Raw genomic sequence first — 14,824 nt, 5'->3', positions numbered from 1 at the left:
GGACGTGGTCTGGGTCTAGAGTCTGCCTTTGTCATTCCTGGCGGACGTCTGGAAATTGAGGAGTTCCTGGCGGAGGACTCGTGCTGTCCGCCAGGCCCGGTGTGCCCCCACCTTCCTCTCGGCTCGGGGCTAGCCATGGCTCTGACCGTCCGTAGGCCTGGTCCACCAAGGGGCAGCTGTCAGCCCACCTGGCCCCCGTTATGTGGTGATTGACTCTGCAAGGCTTGGGTGGCTTCAGCTGGCCCCGGTCACCCTGTTGCCCACAGTGTGCTGGTGGCTAAGGAAAGGCGCTAACTCTCCCTGGGGACCCGCGCACCGGTTTCCAGGTCCCACTGGGGGCAAGTCTTGCGCTCCATCTCCTCGGACTTCTGTCCCTTTCCCTGCCGGCTGAAGACAGCAGGAAGCGGAGAGGCCTGGTTGGGTGAGGGCACCCCTTCGGGCAGTAAGGTTTGGCCTTGTGCCCCAAGAAGAGGAGGGGGTGGAAGGACTCGGGGAAAGCCTCGGGCGGGCCGCCCACCATGATGTTCTCTGAGGTCACTCAGTCCCCCCTCTCACTAGACATGCTCACTCCAGTGGAGGGCCAGTGCCCAGGGTCATCTAGGCCCGGATGTGGCTGGGAGCCTTGTCGAACAGCTGTCTGTGCCAGGTCCTGCCTTTCTCAGGAGCAGGGTCTGAACCAGGCTTTTGGGCATCACCAGGACTCTCGGGTAGGGGACCTCTGTCAGAGGGCCTGGAGGGGGCCTGGGGCAGGGCTGGAAGGATCCGGAGGGCCTGAATGAGGTGGGCCTTGGGAAGAGCAGATGGGGCTGGCTGTCCTGATGGAGGCTGTCCCTGCCCCTGGGCCCCCTGGATACGAGGTGCTGCGAGCTTTTCTGGGAGCAGGGTGGGGTGAGTTCATGTCAACAGTTTGCAGGGCCAGTCGGCCCTCCTGGAGAAGGGCGGGGGCTGTTTCCCCGGGGCAGGGAGCAGCCCCTTGCCACAGCCTAACGCCCCCGTCTCCGCCCCCGGGCTGGCAGGGGAGCCCCTGTTGGCTGGCAGAGCCGGCAGAGTGTGAGCCCTCCCCCTTGGAGCTTTGGGGCGGAGGGGAGGGTTTATCTGGCGGCGTGCGCGGGCAGCCGGGGCACTGCATGGGAGGGAGGCGGGCGCCGGTCCCAGCCCGGGGGATCGGGAGGGAGTGCGTCCCTGGAGTGGTCTGCCCCAGCCTGGGGCCTGTGCCGCCGCCCCAGGCTCACCCTGCCTGCAGTTGCAGGGAGGTGGCGAGGTGCCCCCTGGGGCTGTGTCTCCGCAGGGGGCCCTGAGTGCCGGCTGCACCGCTGCCCCCATGAGCACACCTGGGGGTACCCGCTCACCGGGCTGAGCCGCCACCACTGGGGTCTGCAGCTGCTGGGCGCCATGCACTGGGCCTGGGCGGCCGCTGCTGTGGCCCTCGGGCTGCAGCTCTTGCTCCTGGGGGGCGTTGGGGCGCGGCGGGAGCCCAAGAGGCCTCAGCAGCCCAGCCAGCGCACTGAGCCCCCCACCGCCACCACGTCCCACAGCGAGGGGCTGCTGGGCTCCCCCAAGGTACGCTCCGGGCCGGTTGCACGTGGGGCGGGTTGCGCATACTTGCAGGCTTAGGGCGGCCCCCTGGCTCTTGGCGGGTCACCTTCTCTGTGGCTCTGCCCTGTCTGAGTGGAGTGGGGCTTTGGGCAGGACTCGCAGCAGCTGCTCTTGGGGCAGCCACTGGGGCCCCGGGCCCAGGGGAAGGGTGGGGGAGGGGAGGGGCTGTGTTGGACCCTTTGAAGCCCCAGGCCCTCCATGCCTCTAACAGCCTGCTGCGGAGCAGGTGGCGGGGGCAGGCCCCTTGCTGGTTATCCGAGTCACCCACAACTTGGGTGGCTGGAGAGGCGAAGGCTAGCTTGGACCCTGGGCTTCCTGGAGATCCTTGCCCTGCCCCCCACTGTGTGTCCAGCACCCCCGATGGCCTCTCACAGCCAGTGTTCTGGTCCTTGTAGTCCCTCTGGCCTCAGTCTGCCCCGGGGGTCCCCTCTGAGACCCGCCTCAGCCTTGGCCCTCCACCATCTTGGGCCAGGTATCTCCGGCGGGGGGGTTGGAGCTGACCCCAGCAGCATGGGTCTGTCCCTGTGGGGGCCGCAGGCCTGAAAAGAGAGAGGCAGTTGCTGGGGCAGGCCTCCCACCGCCCAAGCCCTCGTGCCTTTGATCCTGGCCTCCCGCCTCCAAGGGCGTCTCCACTGCAGCCAGCGCGGCTGCGCTCAGCCCACGCGGCCCGTTGGAGCCTGAGGCCCCATTTTCCAGATGGGCAGGCTGAGGAGTGTGAGTCCTCGGGCCCTGCCAGCCAGAGAAGGGTGGGCTACTGGCAGCTTCTGGGGGTAGGCCCGGGTCCGCCTGGGGACAAGCAGGCAAATCTCTATTCCAGGAGTGTCTCCGTTGTGGGGGGCTGCCATGGGACACATACCCCAGAACAGCCCTCCCCAGGCCTTGGGACCCTGCTCCTCCTGCTGGGGGTGGGCTCCTCTTCCACCTGCCCCCGACTCCTGTAGCCCTTGGCCCCTAGACACCACTGACGACTTGTCTCGAGGCCCCTGAGCCCCCAGGTGTGGCTAGGGAGGCTGGCAGCCAGGCCCCCAGGCAGAGAGCAGGTACCCCAGGAACCAGGATATTCAGATATTCCTGGCTTCTCCCTCTTCTCCGGGTGGGCCCCAGATCAGGGGTGGGAGGCACCCTCCCTGCCCCTCCTGTCCTGTCTGGTCTCCTGAGAAGCCCTGCCCCTCCTGGGTTGGGAGGCAGCACCTGGCCTCTGAACCTGGCTCTTGCCATGTCTGGGACTGAGGGCTGCCCGCTGGACTGGACCCTGCAGGCGGGGCCTGTCAGCCTGCGCTGCCGGACAGAGCCCTCTGAGAGTGGCCAGGGCTCTGCTCTAGCCCTGTGGTGGTGGCTGTGCCCCAGCCAGTCCAGCCTCTGCGGGGTTCCTGCCCGTGTGATGAGCTTCCTGCCCCAGCCTGGCCTGCGGACTGCCTCAGAGACAGGCTGATGCTCTCCCCAGCCCACACCCCTCAGTGGGATGTGCTTTCTTCGACTTCGAAGGAGCTTCAGGGGCTGCTGCCTCTCGGGCTTGTCCCAGCGCAGAAACTGGGCTGGGGGGAGTGGGTGGAGGGGAGGGGGAGCATGGTCCCTCCCAGCCCTTGCTCGAACAGTCAGGTGGGCTGGGCCGCTGTGGCCTGGGTCCCAGCCCAAGGAGCCTGGCCAGGGGTGTCCGCTCACCCACCTGATGCCCAGCGCAGAGCAGGGCCTGTGCTTGTGCTTTCCCCAGCTCTGCGGGGCTCTGAAGCTCTTGGGGAGCACCCCCCACCCCCGAGAACGTACCCCCGAGAACGCCCACCTGCGGGGACGTGTGGGGCAGGCCCGTGTCTACATGGGTGTGCCCGTCGGCTTGGGAACCCGGTGCCGTGGGAGCTGACGTGGCCGCTCCAATATGGAACCAGAACCAAGGTGCCTGGACATCAGGTCCTTGCCCTGTGTGTCCTGGTCTGGGTCCCCAGGGGTGGCCTGCAGTGACCCATTACCATGTTTCTCATGTGTGCTGAGTCCTGCCCCAGGCGGCCTGGGCCCCAAGTCTCTCCACTCTCCCCTGGGGGCAGTAGGGGAGGCCTCGTGGGGGCCCGGTGGCCAGCACAGTAGCTCTGTCCCCTGGCCCTGCAGCCACCTGAGGGCCTGGGGTCTGAGTTCTCAGACGCCCACATGACCTGGCTGAACTTCGTCCGGCGTCCACATGACGGGGCCTCCAAGAAACGGTGCCGGGGCCGGGACAAGAAGTTGGTGAGCCCTGGGGTCTGAACCCAGGGGAGGGGTGGCTGTGGCTCCCACTGGGACCCTAACTTTCTCCTGCCACCCCTCAGCGAGGCCTCTCTGGGCCCCCCGGGCCGCCCGGGCCGCCTGGGCCCCCCGGGCCTCCCGGTGCCACAGTCACCCAGGAAGCCCTGCTGCGAGAGTTTCAGGAGATGCTGAAAGGTGAGACCCTGTCCCAGATCTTTCCGCCTGGGCCCTGGGGGTGACCACACCCTGATCTTTCCGCCTGGGCCCTGGGGGTGACCACAGCCTAACCCAAGACGCTGCTCTCACCCTTTCCTCACAGAGGCCACTGAGCGCCGGTTCTTGGGGCTGCTGGGCCCATCGCTGCCTGAGGGGACAGGGCAGCTGGTGGCCGAGGCCTTCCACTGCGCCCTGAAGGGCCCCCTGGTGGTGGACGAGAGGACGCTGGTGGAGCTGCATGGCTTCCAGGCTGTGAGTGCGCGTGGGTGGGGGGCTGGTCCTCTGGGGCATCTGGGTCGGGAGGTGGGGGGGGCGCACCTCATATCCCAGTAGGGGCCAGGGGGGTGGGGGGCCAGGTGCTGGGTTGGCTCCCCACTGCTGGGCAAGGCTCCTAGCCAGCCTGGGACAGTCGCCCAGCACACGCATGCAGAGGGTGCCTGGGGGGGACACGGGGGGGTGGGGTGACCTGAGTCAGGATTAGCAGGTCCTGTGTGCCACAACTTTGGGTGGGGCCCAAGGGCGCCAGGAGCCAGGGATGCCTTCCCTGGTGGGGGCTCTTGAGGGCTCTTCCATCTCTTGGGGCCTGGGGCCCGTGTGGGCCCAGAAACATGGGTCCCCTGCTGCCGATCCTGCCCACTGGGGGCTTGTGGGGGTGGCTGTCAGTCACAGGCACCTCCCCCAGGCTGGATGTGCAAGATGAGGGCCCGGGCGCGGCAGCTGGCTGTTCACCTGCTGTCCCTCCAGCCCACGGCCCAGGGCGCCTTCCTGCGGGGGTCTGGCTTGAGCCTGGCCTCAGGCCGGTTCACAGCCCCGGTGACCGCCATCTTCCAGTTCTCCGCCAGCCTGCACGTGGGTGAGTGGGGGCCAGCCCCCAGGCCTGGGTCCCCTTGAAGACATGCCTCCATCCCCACCTCCCGCCGGGGCTCTCACTGAGGGCTCACTCTCCTCCAGCTTGGCCGCTCCTGGGCCTGCACCTGGCTGTCTAGCCCCTGCCCCTCTCTGCTCCGTCCTCCCCGGGGGGCTGCTGCAGGCCTGCCTGTCTCCACAGACCGCAGGGAGCCGCAGGGCAGGGCGCGGGCGCGGGCTCGCGACACCGTGCGGGTGCTTGTCTGCATCGAGTCCCTGTGTCATCGACACACGTGAGTGGGCCTTCCTTGGGGGCACTGTTGATGCTGCGGGGGCCGCAGGGGGTGGTGGCCAGGCCTGGACTGTCCTGCCTGCGGAGAGGGAGGGGCTGCTGCAGACACAGAGCTGCCCCGTGTACTCGGGTGGGGTCCTGGCCCCGCAGCCAGCGGCGCCCTCACCCCACCCTGCGATGCTGCGTCCAGGTCCCTGGAGGCCATCTCGGGCCTGGAGAGCCGTGGCAGAGTCTTTACCGTGCATGTGGAGGGGCTGCTGCAGCTGCAGGTGAGGCCAGAGGGCCAGACGCGTGGGCACGGGCCCCAGGCCTGGAGCCTTTGCCTGGCACCGCTCAGTCCTGCGAGTGGTTGGACACCGGCCATGTGAGCCCCCCCCGGGTGGGTGCTGCCTGGTGGGGCTCGCGCTTCATTCCTCTGTGTGCTGCCATGGCTGGTGATGCCCACTGTGCGGTGTCCACAGGCTGGACAGTACGCCTCCGTCTTCGTGGACAACGGCTCTGGGACAGCCCTCACCATCCAGAGTGGTTCCAGCTTCTCCGGCTTGCTCCTGGGCACGTGAGGGCCAGACGGGGGACCCACAGGGCCCACCCACCCCCACTGTCCACTGCTAAACCTGTGGTCCCAGCAATAAAGAACTGTCAGCCCTCCCTGTCGCGTGGTTACTGTGTCATCATGCAGGTGGGGGTGGGGGTGCAGCCCTGGAAGGACATGTGGGCTGGTGTCCAGTCTGGGAAGCAGTAGCCTATGGGCACCTGCGGGGCCCAGGGGCCCAGATCCATTCAGCCTGGGAAACCACAAGTCCCAGAAGCTGGTGAGTCCGATGGCGGCCGGATGCCATTGGCTGTCACTGTTTCCCTTGGGAGGGCCTTGTCCTGCGGGGTCAGGTGCGGGCAGCGCACAGGTGGAGGCCCGCGCAGGGCTGCACCCGGGAACCTGGCAGGGCGGGCCTGCGCGCCGATGTGCTAGTGCGCATGCGTCTGCGGGGCGGGGCCAAGGGCACCCTCCACGGCGGGCGGCGGCCCCCGCGGCGGGACGCAAACCACGGGGCGGGGCGCTAAGCCCCTGCCTGCGGGTCCTGTGGATTTGGGCTCTGTACCCGCACCCTGATTCGGCTCCCGGAAGCCCAGACCAAAGAGAATGAGAATTGGTCTCGGGGTGCCCGGGCCTCTGCGGAGCTGCTGAGATACCATCTCTGTCTGGCACCTGGGCCCTCGGCAGCAGCCCCACCTGGAGGGCCGAGGCCAGGCCCCTGACCCCTCCCCAGATGCCTGGGGGCTGGGGGCAGGGCCCGAAGCCCCCCTTCCCAGGCGGAGCAGGGAAGGGCCGCCCTGGCCCTGTGAGTGGGCGGGGGAGGGGAGGGCAGGCGCTCCGGGGTCCTCGGCAGGCTCAGGGGGCGGGGACGGGAGGCAGGGCGGGAGGAGATGGGCGCCCGAGGGCCGTTCTCCAGCCCCTCCCCTTGGGGACCCTCCCTGCAGCCCGCTGGGTAATGAGGCAGGAGAGGCTGGTGCCGGGCTGGCGGCAGCCCCTGCAACCACGGGCTTGGCCGATGACCCGTCCTCACCTCTCTCCCTGGTCGCCCCAGGGTGGCGTCAGGGGCCGGGGCGGGGGTGGGGGGCGAGCTGGGGGTGTCTGCTTTGTAGTGGCTGCAGGCGCCAGCCCGGTCTGAGTGGGGGTGCTCTGGCAGCTTGCGGGGTGTGGGGGGGACGGGGCCCTCTCCGGGGAGGTTGGGGGAGGAGGGGCACTGTCTCCCACTTCCCGTTACTGAGGTCCTGCGCCAGGCTCCGCCATGGGCGCTGTCCATGTCTGACCCCCATTTACAGAAGGGAAAGGGGCGGGAAATGCCGAGAGACCATGGCCAGCCCCGGCCAGACTCTCAGATGTGCCTGGGGCCTCTCAGGGTCCAGGGGGCCCCCCACTTCCTACAGGTCCTTACGTGCCAGCCAGTCCCTTCCATGCCAGGTCCTCCTGGACCCGGTTGGGTCCTGGAGGGGACAGGTCTCAAGGTATCCAGACGTGCTCTGGGGACTGTGATGACAGAGATGGAGACCCAGACCCGGAGCCCACAGACAGTGACAGATAGGCGAGGACAGATGAGAGGCGAGGACAGAGGGCCGGACCCCGCGGAGCCTGCGGTGGGCAGGTGGCCAGGGCCCGGGCCGTCGCTCGACAGCACCTGCCTCCAGGTCTGTCTGGTCTTCCTCCCTGTCTCGGTCACCCCTAATCAGAGGTCATTAGCCACTTAGCTGTAATTCCCCTGGAATGTGCTGTCCCCACTTGGGCCTCCATGGCTAAGGGACTGGGAGCAAAGGCATGTGGGCGGGGGCGGGCCGTGGTGGTTGCCGTAGGGCATTGAGTGTTGTGAGCTGAGGGGGCCCAGGGGTCAGGCCCCCATGGACACAGGGTGGACTCCCAGGGTGAGCAAGGGGCGGATGCAGAGTGAGGCTCCCCAAGGCTGAGCCCACCTTCCAGAGCCCAGGTACCCAGCCCGCAGAGAGAAGGGAGGGCCGTCTTCTGTGAAAGGGAGATGAAGATTCTTATGGAGCAGCCCCTGGGACGCCCTTCAGTGGAAAGAAGCTTGCTGCCCTGTTGCACTCAACCCCGACCGTGGTGTTCAAAGAGCTCCCTGGGGTCTGGGCAGCGGTCTGGAGCCCCCCAAGGGGCCCTGGGCCCTCACAGTGATGCCCAGCCTGAGCAGGGGCTCCAGGGAATGCGAGAGCCCGGGAGATGGGGACCTTTACCTGGACTGGTCGCTGGCTTTGTAGCTGGGTTTTGGGGTGGCCTGAGCGTCTAGCTGGGGCCAGAGTCAGAGGGCCGCACAGCTCTGTATGGCTTCGGGTTGACCCTTGACCATGAGCCCTGCCCTGAAGCAGCAGGAAGTAATGGGCTGACCTTCACTAACCTCCTTTAGGGCTCACTTCCAAGAACCTCCATCTGACCTTGGAGCTTGCCAGACAGGGCTCGGTACCTTGCTGTGCTAGGTAGGGTCTCTAGGGAGGGGGCAGCCTTCCTCTGGTGTCCCCCAGCCCTGCACAGTCAGAGCCCTGGTCTTCGGGCAATCGCCTGACTGCCACTGATGGGCCCCACGGTAGTCCTGGGACGCTGAGAGTCGGGGTGTCTCGGTGTTGGGCCCCAGGCTGGCCTTCCAGCACCCTGGGCTCGTCTGGTTTGAGAGCAGACAGGAATGTGGGTATCTGGCTTGGGACAGTGTTCTTGGGGGACAGTGCTCTTGAGGGCCAGGAGCCCCTGCCAGCCGTGCAGCCAGGCCCCGCCTGAGGTCTGTGGCAGGGTTGGAGGGGTCCAGGCTGGGAGCGAGAAGGCTGCCTGTTCCCTCTCCCTCTCTGTGGGGGCTGAGGGTTGGGATGGGGCAAAGCTGGCAGAAGGAGCTCCCCCCCCCCCCAGCCTGGGCCCTGGTCCCTGCAAGAAGTGTGGGCTTAGCATACAGCCCCGCCAGGCCAGCTTTGGGTCTGACTTCGCCCCTTCGGGTCGGGCCTGTGGCCGGTGAGGGCACCGTTCAAGGGCAACTAGCTCTCCCCAGCTGGATTAACTCCCGGCACACCTGGGAGTTTCTCACTTCCAGACCAGTCGTGCTGACTCCTGTGACCTTGGCCAGGGACCGAGATTTGGCCTGGGGGTGCGGGGGTCTGGGTGGCAGTTTCTCAACTCATGTCTTTGGGTGTGCCTGTCCCTGGGCTGACCTGGTGGTGGCCCAGATGGGGTCTCTGACTTGAAGGGGTGGGGCCGCAGAGTGCTGCTGAGGGTCTCTGGGAGGGCTATGTGCGGCCTGGGTCTGTGTCGCCTCTCTCTCTGCCTGGGGCCAGGACGGTCTGTGCTAACCTGGGACACGTGGAAGCACACACAGGGCCGGTGTCCAGGACCTCGTGGCTGGAGCCCTGGGCCCACCAGTCGCTGAGGTTGTGAATGGCTGGGCTTGGCGTCCTTGGTGTCAGGGAGGCCAGCTGGCTGGACCGTGCTGGGGGTTACAAGACTGCTGGACCCTGAGGCGGAGAAGTGCTGCTGCCAGTCCTCAAGCTGGGCTCACTGTGGTGGCTGGGGACGCTGGGCGATGGTGGCCAGGGACAGGGATTCCTCACGCCCAAGGAGGAGCTTGCAGGACACTGTCCTGGGGCAGAGGCTCCCTGGGGGCAGCAGGAAGCTTTATCTCCTCCAAGGTCTCTATCCTGCACACAGGAGGATCCAAGGCCGGGCCGGCCTCCAGAGGCGAGCTGGGGAGCAGGGGGGCGGTGGGACGGGGCCTCCCTGGGTCTTGCTCACTGGCTGGGCTTGGCCAGTGTGTCCTGTGGGCTCTGAGCGCTCCATGACCTGAGGGTCCTGCCCTAGGGTCAGCCTGCTGCTGGGGCCTAGCCCCAGGCACCCGAGCTGACCCAAGAGTGGAGGCCTTCAGCCTGCGGCTGGGTCCAGGAGGGCGGGGAAGCACGACCTGGGGTCAAGCACACAGCCCTGACCCACACCCGTGCCCGCGGCTGCCATCGGCACATCTGCCGGGAGTGTGACGGTGTGCACAGGCGGGCCTGGGGGCGGGGTGGGGGGGAGTGCTGGGGCACAAAGGGCCTTTGTTCGGGAGGTTGGGGTGCAGTCCCGGCTCCGGGGCAGTGACTCATGGGTTCCTCTGGTGGGATCCCGTCAGTTCTGCAACAGCCTGCATGGGCCACACACCCCGGCAGCCTCGAGGGTAGGAGGGACCCCCACCCGCACTTGCCGCCCCTCCAGGCTGCTCGGTTGGAATCTGGCTCTGAGAGGGGGCGGCGAGAACAGGAGGGAACAGGAAAGGTGTCAGAGGGCCAAGCAAAACTCCACTTCTGAAGTACAGCCCGTCCAGAAGCAGCCACTCGGCCTCCCGGCCCTGCTGTAGGCGGGAACCCCTCCCCCCACGGCCCCAGCAGCCAGAGGTGGCGGGGGGTCCCTTGCAGCAGGGTGCTCCAGAGCCAGGCCCCAGGAGGCCCGAGGAGGCTGCCGGACCCCTCCTCCTGTGGCTGGAGGGCCCGACACGGGTGACGAGCTGTCACGGGGGGCTGGAGCCAGCTCTGGCCGTCTATCCGCCACTCCCTTTGCAGCATCAAGCAGGCGCCCCTGTCAGGGTGCAGGGGCCCCTTGGGGGCTGGGCCTCGGGGCTCCACGGATGCCGCTGGAAGGAGGAGGCAGGCCTTGGATTGCCTCCTCCTCTAGTCGCCAGGCGGGGTCAGGCCCTGGGTCGGTGGGAGGTGAGGTCTGGGTGAGGGTCTTTGTGGGCTTCCCGGGCAGTGACCCCTGCCTGTGTTTTCTCTGGAGGACGGAGCAGGAGCAGCTGTGGTCCCGGCTCCCTCCGGTGGACAGAGCAGTACACTGTCCGGGCTGCTCTGTGGCCCCGGCTTCTCCCTGGCCTTGGCCACCACCCAGCAACAGGAGCGCTGCTTGGCGAACCTGCTGCCTGTAGCCGGAGGGGTCTAGGGCCGTGAGCCCGGGAAGTGCAGGGACCTGGGGCCAGGGGTACAGGGACACCTGTGCATGGAGGCCACTCTGGGCCCCACCCCCGCGTGGGCAGGGGCCACAGATGTGTGTGGGAGGGCCCCTGACTGTCCTGCTGAGTGGCCACCAAGGGGCTGCCCCTTGCCTCCCTGACCGCTCCCACCGGCTCAGGCCTCCCCAGATTTCAGCTCTGGCTGCCCACTCAGCTGCCAGGGTCCCCTTCCTAGGCTGGGGGTGGGTGTGTTCTGGGGTGGCTTTCATCTCCAAGCCCAGGTGGAGACTGCTCTGTAGAGACCCTGACCCTCATCACTTCCTGGGCCGCCCTATGCCCCACTCCCGAGATGGCCTGGGTGAAGGCTTCAAGTCTGTGTGAAGAGGGATGCGGGCGTTACTCTGTCCCCATGGTCAGCTTCCGCAGAAGCCCGTCTCCTGAGAGCAGCTTGGCTGATGCCCCGCAAAGGCTTGGTCCTCTCTCCGGGACCCCACCAGCTGGACAGGGTGGATGGACCCCTGGGCCCCTGTTGGTGCTCAGACTGGAGGCGGGGCACACCTCTGCCCAGTCTCTGGATTTGCCCCCTTGAGGCTGGCATCCGGATGCCATTCCAGATCCCTGGGACCTCCCCGAACAGGTGCTCCTGGTCCTCCCCTAGCCCCACAGAGCTGCTAATCGGTCCTGTTCTGGGCCCCTCGGGGTCTAGGGGATTGATCCCTGCAACCCCAGGCCTTGGGTGGGGGGGCGGGCTTGAGTTTCTGGTCACGGTCACGGCAGCTGGAACAAAGGCCTGAGGTCTCGTCTCCCGCCCTCCCTCCCCCCCCCGCCACCACTCAGGCCGCCCCACCCACTGCACAACCTCCAGTGGGACCCCACAGTGGGGGAGGCTCGGAATCCTTGGGGACGAAGGGGTGGCCGCCCCAGTGATACCCAGCAGAGGACGTTGCCCTGGGCATGTGGCCTCAGGACCCATGGGTGGGAGGTTGCTCTGGGGTCTCTGAAGCCCTCAGTGCAGCAGGGTCACCTGGCTGCAGTCTGGGAGTGTCAGATGGTCTGCGGCGGCTTCTTCCAGGGTGTGAGGGTCTGAAAGGGGGAATGGGGCGCGATGGGGAGACAGGGGTCAGGAAGGACTGGGAATGGGGCAGGGTCAGAGGAGAGTTTTGGGGGTGAGTGGGACCAGGTGTGTGTGGGGGGGGCAGGAACTCCAGGGTAGCCCAGGCTGGCAGTGAGCCCACCCTGGCTCTGAAGAAGCAGGGGAGCCCCTAGAGGCCAGGTGACAGGGGAAGGGGCTGTTTCAGCAACCAAGGCTGTGCGGAGGGTCCTCTGGGTGGAGGCTGGGAGGTGACCCAAGAGTGGAGGGCCATAGGGTCCCAAGAATGAGGAGACCCCCAGGGCCTGGACTGCAACCCCTTGAGTGCCTACTGTTCGTTCTGAGGCCAGGTCCTGGTGTCAGGACTGACACAGGCCTTCAGCCAGCTTCCCGGACTCAGGGCAGGAGCGGCAGCAGCCCTAACCCAGAGCATCCTTAGTAGGAGGGACAGACAACCCAAGCCTCTCTCCTGACCAGAGCACAAGCACCCCGGAGCCAGTTAGGGTGATTCAGTCTCCACTGGGCTGCTGCTGCCCCGGTGCCTCTGAACGTGGTGGTTCTCCGCGCTTCCTCTGGCTGTCCTGAGCAGGGCCGGATGCTTGGCCTGCTTGAAGCCCGTCTTGGCCAGCGGCCATAAGCTCCCTCAGCCCCAGACAACGAAAGGCAGTGGTCTCACAAGGGGACCCAGGTCCCGGGGTCAGGTGGGGGCTGAGGGGCACACCGGCCGTCCCGGTCAGACCCTGCAGGTTCTGGCCAGGAGCAGCCAGCCCCTTCCGGCCACTCTAGGACCCTGTCGTCCAGGCCAGGTGCTGGGCAAAGGGAGGCCCGCCCCTGCAAGGCAGGGTCTATGCTGAGCCCTGGGAGGCCCACCCGGCCAGAGGCAGGGGCCTGTGATGCGCATGCAGCTGGGAGGGATGAGGGCCGGCGGGCACCAGGAGCTGTGCGGGTCTAGGGCTCAGCCTTGAGCCTGTGAGCCTGTGGGTGGGCGTGTGGTCTCCTCCAGCAGGTGTGTGTCCCAGGGCAGTCACCACACCACAGGCCTCCCCTCCTTCAGTTCCTACCATGTCCCTGATCCTTCTCCACTCCTGCCAACTCTGTCCCCCAGGCTTTTAGGGGGCCTGGGGGGGCAGGGAAGGGGGTGGGGATCTTGGCTCAGATCCGGGGGGGGGGCAGGGCCAATGGTGGGGTAGCGCACCAGCTCCCACCCGCCACAGGGCTCGTGACCGGCCTCTGGGAGCCTTGCTGGCCTCCCCAGCATGACTGTGCGGGCCCTTCCTGGGCCCGGCCACCCTAGGGCGCCCTGCCCTCTCCGGTCTCTCTCTCAGGTCCCACGTTGCTCTTATATTGGAATTAGTGACATAATTATTTTTATATTAAATGTTAAATTTTGTGATATTGCAAATTTAAGGCAGCTGTGCCAGAGGTGCCACGCCCCTTGCCAAGGCTCCCCCGGTGGTAGAGTCTTGCAGAACCACCGGACAGTATCACAAGCAGGACACGGACATCCCACCCAGGTGCCGGCAGCTCCACCCCCAGAACCCAGCCACGGCCCCTTCCACTCCACATCTTGACCCCACCTTGGCCAGCAGCCCTGATCCGTCCTCCGCGTCTAGAACCGTGACCATTCGAGAATGTCATGGAGATGGAGGTACCCAGTATGCAACCTTTTGGGATGGACTTCTTGCTTGGCATAATTCCCAGGAGATTCCTCCTGTTACTGCCAGGATTTCTGAAATTTCTCCCATTTTCTAGCCCTGGGACCTTGGCCAAGGCGCTCAGGCTCGACGCCCCCATCTCTTCCTCTTTTCTCAGGAACGTGAAAGGGCTGTGGCCAGGGCTCTCCACGTTGGCCTTAGGGTAGGCCAGGCAGGACGAGGGCCCCCCCGGAGGAGAGCTGTCCCCTGGGTGGTGCCGGACACCCCATGCCCACCTGGTCCCAACGCGCTGCTGGGTGGGCTCTGCCGGCCGCTGGGACGTACCAGTCTGGCTGGGAGACAGGTTAGTGGTCCTTTATCCTAAATTCCCATAAAACCAGTCCAGTGGTCAGACTCCCCATCTCCCAAGAGCCAGAGAGCCTGAGCTCACTATAGGGCACACACGTCCAGATAGTGGGGAGCCCTCAGTGGGTGGGAGGTAGGGTAGGGAGGGTACCCCGACCTGGGGAACGCCCGCCAGACCGGAGGAGTGCAGGCTCTACCCACGTGCCCTGGGGCCACGACACGGTGATGCCAGAGGGTCCCTCTAGGGAGGAGCTCCTGGCCTTTAGCCCCAGTGTGGGGTCTGAATGCTGACGTCACAACCGCAGCAGCGACGCACCATCAGCCCAGCATCTGGTTGGTTGTCTTGAAATTTAATGATTTAGGTTGAACAACACGAAGTTTCCATTTCGGTCACACCTGGCCGCACACGGGCACTTCCCTGTGATTCACCTGCGTGCCAACGCTCAGGGACCCCCTCCTCCAAAGAGACACGCCTCGATTTTTAGATTTTGTTACTAGGAGGTCTTGGACTTCGGGGCCCTGCTTTCCCTTGGGTCCACCCTCGAGAAACCTGGAAGCCACAGCAGGACTGTGGCTGCTGGGCGGGGGTGTGGAGGTCCAGCCTTCGGCTTGGAGCCTGGCTCTGCCACCGGCATGTGGCCCCAGCAAGCTGTCTGGTCTGTCCAAGCACAGTCTCCTCGTCTGAGAAACAGAGACACGCACATGCCGACTCGTCCCACAGCCCCGAGGTCAGACAAGACGTCCAGGTGAAGATGGCTGGCAGGGTCCTCAAACCCGGACCCTCTCATGAATCCTTGTCTTAGAAACCTGTTCACAGGGGGCAGTCGCGCCTGCTTCGAGGCAGCTATCAGAAAGCCCACATTCCCCTGACGATCACAGGCCCGGGTTCTACCTTCTAAACACAGGAAAGCTGCGACCCCAGGAGCATCCTTTCCGGCCCAAGATACCAAATTCTGGATATTCTACTTTTAAACAGAAATAACCCAAATCTGCAATGACTGACTGTATCCCCAAAAATGTAAATTGGAATTTGAACCCCCCACGTGACAGTATTTGGAGCTGGGGTCAGCTGAGGTCCAGACGGTGGGCCTTCCGGTGGGATTAGTGTCCCTGT

At 66.0% G+C, this 14,824-nt stretch overlaps 1 protein-coding gene across 1 annotated transcript; it reads left to right on the top strand.

The window, feature by feature from the left end:
* The first annotated feature begins 1,057 nt into the window (after window positions 1-1,057).
* C1QTNF12 (C1q and TNF related 12) lies at window positions 1,058-5,812 on the top strand. The gene is made up of 8 exons (XM_082687631.1): window positions 1,058-1,560; window positions 3,697-3,813; window positions 3,894-4,005; window positions 4,130-4,278; window positions 4,771-4,879; window positions 5,075-5,165; window positions 5,355-5,433; window positions 5,626-5,812. The coding sequence occupies exons 1-8, from the start codon at window positions 1,393-1,395 to the stop codon at window positions 5,722-5,724; spliced, it is 924 nt and encodes a 307-aa protein (XP_082543757.1). The 5' UTR covers window positions 1,058-1,392; the 3' UTR covers window positions 5,725-5,812.
* Window positions 5,813-14,824: the final 9,012 nt, after the last annotated feature.

This window comes from Mustela nivalis (genome assembly GCF_964662115.1).
Source record: "Mustela nivalis genome assembly, chromosome: 10".
NCBI classification, from domain to species: domain Eukaryota; kingdom Metazoa; phylum Chordata; class Mammalia; order Carnivora; family Mustelidae; genus Mustela; species Mustela nivalis.
The sequence above is the reverse complement of the archived record's forward strand: the minus strand, read 5'-3'. Positions and strand labels throughout refer to the sequence as shown.